Below are 7,829 nucleotides of genomic sequence, written 5' to 3'. Positions count from 1 at the left end.
GTTAGGGCAGAGAAGAGCAGAACATGGAAGAGTTATTTAACAGGCATGGACTTGGTCATCTTTTATGCGATAGTAGTAGACAAGAGACAATTGTAATACAATAAAAACTACAAACATAATGTTGGAGTTAAACTATATGTATTACAAACAAATTAAGACAAAGAATGAAATTTAATATAGTATTATATATATGTGACGAATCTGTCATTATACGGACAAGGTCGTCGTTGAGGTTTTCTTAGTCCCATGGCCCACAGGCCGGCAGGCCACTTGTTCTTACAAACATTTCATAAATACACCCCTCTGCGAACCAACATCATATAGTACTTCTTTGTTTCTCCTGCAACTTCATCCATGGCTGATTTCCAAGGCTTCATCATTCTCTTCCTCGTATGGCTCACCTCCACCATCTTTCTCCGATATCTCTTCAAACTCCGAGCCAAGTCCCACCTCCCGCCAAGCCCACTAGCCCTGCCGATCATCGGCCACCTCCACCTACTAGCTCCGATACCTCACCAGGCTCTACACAAGCTCTCAGCCCGCTACGGCCCATTGATACACATCTTCCTCGGCTCTGTCCCTTCTGTGGTCGCCTCCTCCCCGGAAATGGCCAAAGAGTTCCTCAAAACTCATGAAGCTTCCTTCTCCAACCGTCCTCAAATCGCCGCTGTGGATTACCTAACTTATGGATCACAAGATTTCTCATTTGCACCCTATGGACCCTATTGGAAGTTCATGAAAAAACTATGCATGTCTCAACTCTTAGGTGGTCGAACGCTAGACCTTCTCTCTCCGGTTAGACGAGATGAGTTGACACATTTCATGAAGCTAATGTTAAAGAAGGCGAAAGCCGGTGAGGCAGTTGATGTTGGGGGAGAGCTCATAAGGGTGACAAACAATGTGATATCAAGAATGGTTATGAGAGAGAGGTGTTCAGAGAAGGAACATGAAGCCGGGGAGGTGAGGAAGTTGATTCATGAGATAGCCGAGCTCACAGGGAAGTTCAATCTTTCTGATTTTATTTGGTTCTGCAAGAACTTGGATTTGCAGGGATTTGGGAAGAGAGTGAAGGATATTCGTGACCGGTTCGATGGGATGATGGAGAGGATCATAGGGGAGCATGAAGAGGCAAGGAGGAGTAGGAAAGAGAGTGTTGAAGGAGCTGGTGATGCTGTGAAGGATGTACTTGATCTTTTACTGGATATATTAGAAGATGAGAACTCAGAGATGAAACTGACGAGAGAGAACATTAAGGCCTTCATTCTGGTAATGCATCACTCATTTTCAGCATTTCTTGTTCAAGTATTAATAGCTACATTAACTCTCTCAAATAGAACCCATATACTAAAAATCAAATCTCATCTCCTGTAAAATTGTTCGTTCGAGCATTTATCAGATAGCAGGTATGTGGCATTGGTAAATAATGATCACAAGGCAAAAGGGAGTAGAGTGTAAAAAAATTTCATAAATCAGGGGAGTTATCTGTCAAAAACATAGTTCAAGAGGTGGTGTCACAAACGATAATTACTAGGGTTTAAGTACAATTAAGCCTTTTGAGAGGTTAGTTTTGCCGACCGGCCATAGCAGCAATGGAGTGTTAGGTACAATTGCTTCAATGTCTTAATCAACCAAAGGAATTATTCATGTGTGAGACTAAAATCACTTAACTTAATAAGGTGATAAATAATATCAATAGTTGTTGACTTTTACTATTTTAATTTAAGGGTTTAAGCTTGCTCCATTTGTTTAATCTCTGATCCAAAAAATGCGGTAACCTAATGAAGAGTCCTTGAGAGACACTTATGTCATGTTCTTAAAATACAAGAGTATTCTACTAACACTTCTATTATATTATGATTATGATAAAATTGGTCTTTCTAGCAACTTTTATCAGTCTAGTTTAGCAAAAATATACAAAATCCCATGCTATAATATTTGCAGGACATATTTGCTGCTGGAACCGACACATCGGCCATTACAACGGAATGGGGACTAGCAGAGCTGATCAACCATCCCAATGTTATGGAGAAAGCAATACAGGAGATTGATTGTGTGGTTGGAAAGAGCAGACTAGTCGAAGAATCAGATATACCAAACCTTCCTTACCTCCAAGCCATAGTTAAAGAAACACTAAGGCTTCACCCCACAGGCCCATTGATTGTTAGAGAGTCAAGTGAAGATTGCACTATTGGGGACTATAAAATACCAGCGAAGACTAGACTGTTTGTCAATGTTTGGGCACTAGGCAGAGACCCGAATCACTGGGAAAACCCACTTGAGTTTCACCCAGAAAGGTTTGTTGATGATCAAGAGGGAAGTGGGAAGAACCAGTTGGATGTCAGGGGGCAGCATTTTCATTTGTTGCCGTTTGGGAGTGGCAGAAGAGGATGCCCTGGGACTTCACTGGCGTTACAGGTAGTCCAAACAAGCCTTGCAACTATGATTCAATGCTTTGAATGGAAGGTTGGTGATGGAGGGAATGGTACAGTGGACATGGAAGAGGGACCTGGGTTGACGCTTCCACGGGCACATCCTCTGGTTTGTACACCAGTGGCTAGACTCAATCCATTTCCATCAATGTAACCTATAACGCAGTATCAAACATTAAGAAAATGACCAAAGAACAAAAAAGGAACTACCTTTCTTTATTTCCATTAAGATGGAGCTGGGAAAGAAAAAATGAAAGAGAGAGAAGAAAAGAAAAAGTAAGGAACAAGTTTGGTATGTTTGTGTGCTATGATAGTAAAACAGTGTCATTTTACAAACACCCACTCTGTTTCATGCCTCTGGGCTCTTGTTTAATGATTGACCGCGTGCCACAGTTGACAGTCCAGGTCGACTCAAAGTCAAGGGCGTGTTCTACAATCAAAATGTAACACTTGAAGGGGTCTGGATGATCGCCCGACTACCAAAAAGTGGGATTACCAATCACTCAAGGACCTACCTGGGAAGAGTATCATTATTGAATATTAGTATGATTGATGATTGATCTGTAACAGTCAATGAACAAAGCACCTTAAACCACCACTTTTGATTTCTACCTCCCACGCACATCCAAACCACACATTAATAACTGAACCTTGGGTATGTTAAACACGGCATCTTTTAGGTGGAGTTTATAGAACTAGTATATATATACTGATGAAATAGATTATAACACACATATTTTGTACTATTGCCATACTGCACAACCATTATGAAATCTGCTACAGTTAAATGCAAAAGAGAACCAAAAGGACAGATTACAAATTAATCATGAATACGTCTAAGAAGCCAGCCCAAATAAAGAAACACACCAGAGATGAAAGTAATCCTCATCGACCAACAAGGACAATAGTGTTCAATGGACTGAAAAAACCCTCACTCTCATGCTCTAAACCATTTATATCACTCAAGGATACCTAGCAAGATGAGCTCCCAACTTATACGAATAGACATGGATATAAAGTGAAAGCATCATACTTCAGCACATGAAAATAAAACCTTCAGTCCATGGCTCCTAGATTTTGTCGAGCTTTTTAGCCTTCACAACAGGATTGGCTTTGGCGATAGCATCCTGAGCAACTGTCCGATAATCAAATGGACAGTCATGTTTGTCAGAGTACCGATGAACTGCACAGAAGAGATTTCCACACCTGCAATTGAACCCCGTTAAACCGACACGTTTGCGACAAGTGCCGCACCTATTAGGACCCTCTTTCACCTTCAACTCTGAACTCTGGCTAGAGGATGAATCACATGATGCTTGTGTAGAAACAACCTTCACCTCCACCGGTCCGGCTTGCACATCCACATCACCACCAACAACAAGCTCCTTACCGTTGCCGCCCAATCCACCATTTACGATGTTCTCAATGGAAGAAGCTGCAAGTTTGGCCTGTTCCTGTTTCAATATCATGTCCTTGTGGCACTTGGAACACATGTTCATTGTGGCAGCACTGCCAAAGAAGCCACAGTTGTTGATGCAAAGAATGGGGCCTTCTGGAGCTTGGCATCCTGTCTCTTTGGAAGACTCCATCTATTCAGCTACCCAGCTGCAAAATCATCTCAATGACTAGGAGTACAAAACACAAACAATACCAACAATCTACTTCCCAACCAACAACATACACAAATATAGAAACGCATTCAAGTAAAGCAAGTAAACAGCACATGCAAGTGCGTTGATGTGAATAATTAAGCCGGAGCAGAGATGGAAGATACTCTCAACCAATATCAACCACGCTACACCTCCAGTTAACGGTATAAGGGGCTTTGTGTGACTGCCTTACCACTTTAAAGGTGGAGCTTACCCTGACCAATTGGTATCAGAGCAAAAAACCAATCCAGCCATCACTGCCATCTTCCATATTGCTGTAGACCAAGCCAACCAGCCATCTTGTATGGTAGCCGTCAACCTTAACACCCTTCATTAGTCCTTACCCCTCACATTAGCAAAACCCAAAATTCACAAATGCATCAACCCCCTAGAAGTAATATATGCAGGTGTTGTATTGGTTTTTTTTTTCCCACCTTTATAACTCCTCCTGCCAAAGGTGTGATGGGTTCAGGTGGCCTAAAGAGATTACATAGCAGATCTTTTTCATATGTACAGGAAAGAAGAGGCTGGGTTAGGAGTACTTAAGAGTAAAAAGCAAGCAGAGAGAAGTTAAGAGCTCGGCTTTATCAAAATCCCAAATATGGCAACCACAACATCATCACAAATCCCTCCAGTCCACCAAAGCATCTCACCATAACAACTTCATCACCTAAGCACTGACAAAATCCAACTATAGCAGCGTCCTCTTGAATCGCCATCAGAGTTGCTGCCACCACAACATCAGCGTGTTACTCTCTTACTCGCCAGAGCATTTTGCCATCACCACTACATCTCCTAAGCACCCACGAAAACTATAAGCATCATCTTGAACCAGCATCAGAATTGAGCTGTCACCACCACCTCCTTTTTAACACCCTAGTAAACCAACGTTGCCAGCTCCTCTGCAGCTTGTTGGCTTTATCTGCTGATACATCATTACCTTCCTTGATCAACCCACGGGACATCATTGCCTGTGAACCTACCTCCCCTAAGCTCACTAAGCTTCACCCTGCGAGCCTATCAATCTTGAAGTTGTCCTCAAAAATTGATTTCAGACATTCTCAATCTTTGCATCAACTTGTCATGGCATCATCATCTCCCAACCTCAAATCAGAATCTCACCACTGCCAACAATCACTTTACAATCTTCGTAGAATCCATCACACTTCTTGGCATCTTGCACTTGCAGATGAGAGAGAGATTGGATGTGATTAAGCTAATAGCAAACTGATGTGAGAGAGAGGAAATCTTATCTCATTTTTTAAGCACCTTTGAAAAACAGGGATAGAAACATCATGTTAGGCTAAAATGAGTGTAAAGGGCATGTTTCATTGGATAAAATTTAAGACAGCGTTTGTTAACAAAACTATAAGAGCCTGTTTGGTTGAACAAAACTTTGGAACACTGACACATTTGGTTAAACAAGCCTAAGCAAACCAAGCTCAGTCTTGCTCAAGCTCGGCTTGTATGAAAAACGAGCTTGAATATTAAGATTGAGCTCGTTTTCTTTAATAAATCACTCCAGTTCATTTGCAGCCCTACAGCTACATCAGAAATCTAGAAATACCTAAACACTGAGTTGCATTTAATTAAGATAAGAGTGAAGAAAAACTAGTGATTTTCATCTTTTATGACAGCAAAAATTGCACTGCTTGAGAAACCAAAAGAAGTTGCCCCTTGTAAAACCTGACCACTGCTCTTTTACCTAAATTGTTTCCCACAAGTTTACAGAAACCTTCAAATATGAAAGAGAACAAAAGATGACCTCTTATAAAGAGTCTAAATTATTCAGGGGAGTCTAATAAAGACCTAGACTGTATACACAATTGCATGCATAAAGACTCTATACAGCTGATATAACACAATAATTCAAACACATGAATCCAAACATAAGATTTGGCAAAAACATATAAAAATAAAAAAAAACTCCTAAATAACTACTAACAGAACAAGCAAAACTAACAATCACTGGTAATGAATCCAAAACAGCACATCAAACGAGTCAATACATTCCACTACAATTGGATAGTTTATTAAACAGCACATCAAACGAGTCAATACATTCCACTACAATTGGATAGTTTATTAAAAACCCAGCAAGTAAAAAATGAAGGGTTTCCTTCTAATCCGTTATCATGAACTAAACTGACAAAACTTTAGATGGGTCTCAAACACTCGCTTAAAAATCCTAACTTTGCACCTTCCGTAACACTTGGGTGATATAATCATACAAAGGAATCAGCTTTACATATTCAAAGAATTAAAGTCCACCCATGAAAACAATTGAAAGCACACATCATCACAAATATATATAGAGAGAGAGAACAAAGAAAGGACAAGTACATATATGTAGTTAAGTACACAACTAATTAGACTAAAATATCAAGAAGACACAAAAATGTCAAAGGAGCCCCTCACCTGTTGTAAAGACGACAGCTTTTGGCCGATCACGAGTCACAAAATCGAACCAGATGGATCCTCACCCAAATTCAATGTGTCACCAAAAACCCTAAATCACCACACACACAAAATCACAGATTACTATCGGCAGAGAGACATATATTACCTAAATCGAATCATATGTTCCTATCGTTAATCGGAGAAATCGAATGGCAAAGAGAGAGAGAGGTTTGGGTAGCATTATGATCTCTCTTCTTCATCCTATATGAAATACCTTTTGTCTGCCAACCAGCCCTTTGCACCGAGTCAAGCCAACTTTATTTTATCCCTCTAATTCATTCATTTATTTATTTTTTTAAGGGTTAACTGTAAATAAATAAATCCTCATAATATGCAAAATGTACAAGGACAAAAGGACAAAATTAACAAATCAAAATCCACATAATTTTTAATTTGTACAAATAAGAACAAATCAAAATTTTAATGAAAATATTACTAAATTAACCTTACTTTATCATTACCCAAAAAAATAAAAAATAAAAAGAAGAAGGTTAAAAGACAAAATATCAAAATTACCCTTAAAGACTTAACATAACAGCATTTAATTATAAATGAGTGTCCCAATATTTAAAGCAAAATTAGAATGTTTGTGTCTTGTTATCGGTTACCAAATTTAACTATTGTTCTTCCAATTCATTCAAAAATATATAAATCTATGGTCGCTAAAAATAAAAAATTTATAGATCTATGTCACTAAGTACACGTCAATCTCACTTATCAATAATAATAGTTTTTTTAATTATATTTTATCTCACTTATTAATGATATCTGAGAAATTGTGCTTGAAAAGTTAATGGTAAATTAACTAGGAAAAAAAAAAAACAAGTTAATGGTAAGCTCAAAAAGTTTGGCTTGGCGTGATGTTAAAGTCTTTGGGTTTTTTTTTTTTTTTTAACAAGATATGATAAAAATATCGACAGTAATAAAATAAATAATTAAAAAAAGAAAAATGAGTTGCTTGAGTTTTGTGTCCAGTAAGAGTAACTAGATCAAAATTTTAATTTTGATAGAAATCCTAAGTTCATCTTGATAACAATTTGTGTCAAAACAAATTTGTTTATTTAATTATTATTATTATTATATATAATATATATAATTAAGGGAGGATCTTTCATTTACAAGAAAATATAGTGCAACTATCATTTAGAGAGGACATAATATTGGCAGCGACACAAAAAATTTAGATAGAAAAAAAAAAAAAAATAGAAAGAGAGATAATATCTCGGCCACAAAAAGATATTTTAGAGAAAAAATAATTAGAGATAGAATATCAGAGGTGGCGAGATATTTT

General features: G+C 38.2%; 2 protein-coding genes across 3 annotated transcripts; one reads left to right on the top strand and one right to left on the bottom strand.

Annotated features, from left to right (window-relative positions):
• Positions 1-321: 321 nt before the first annotated feature.
• On the top strand, positions 322-2,861 carry LOC132313625 (cytochrome P450 93A3-like). Its single transcript, XM_059812479.1, has 2 exons — positions 322-1,266; positions 1,942-2,861. The coding sequence occupies exons 1-2, from the start codon at positions 355-357 to the stop codon at positions 2,581-2,583; spliced, it is 1,554 nt and encodes a 517-aa protein (XP_059668462.1). The 5' UTR covers positions 322-354; the 3' UTR covers positions 2,584-2,861.
• Positions 2,862-3,226: 365 nt separating this feature from the next.
• LOC132313624 (zinc finger A20 and AN1 domain-containing stress-associated protein 8-like) lies at positions 3,227-6,817 on the bottom strand. 2 transcript variants are annotated; one of them, XM_059812478.1, is made up of 3 exons: positions 6,753-6,817; positions 6,497-6,587; positions 3,227-4,034 (listed from the first exon to the last, which is right to left on the bottom strand). In XM_059812478.1, the coding sequence occupies exon 3, from the start codon at positions 4,016-4,018 to the stop codon at positions 3,500-3,502; it is 519 nt and encodes a 172-aa protein (XP_059668461.1). In that variant the 5' UTR covers positions 4,019-4,034; positions 6,497-6,587; positions 6,753-6,817; the 3' UTR covers positions 3,227-3,499. The 2 variants fall into 2 exon arrangements, with proteins under 2 accessions (XP_059668461.1, XP_059668460.1); XM_059812477.1 differs by lacking the exon at positions 6,753-6,817 and having other exon boundaries at positions 6,497-6,746.
• Positions 6,818-7,829: the final 1,012 nt, after the last annotated feature.

Source organism: Cornus florida, unplaced genomic scaffold, assembly GCF_030987335.1.
Source record: "Cornus florida cultivar Cherokee Brave unplaced genomic scaffold, ASM3098733v1 CherokeeBrave_3.0.0_Hap2_Chr06, whole genome shotgun sequence".
Classification (NCBI taxonomy): domain Eukaryota; kingdom Viridiplantae; phylum Streptophyta; class Magnoliopsida; order Cornales; family Cornaceae; genus Cornus; species Cornus florida.
The sequence above is the reverse complement of the archived record's forward strand: the minus strand, read 5'-3'. Positions and strand labels throughout refer to the sequence as shown.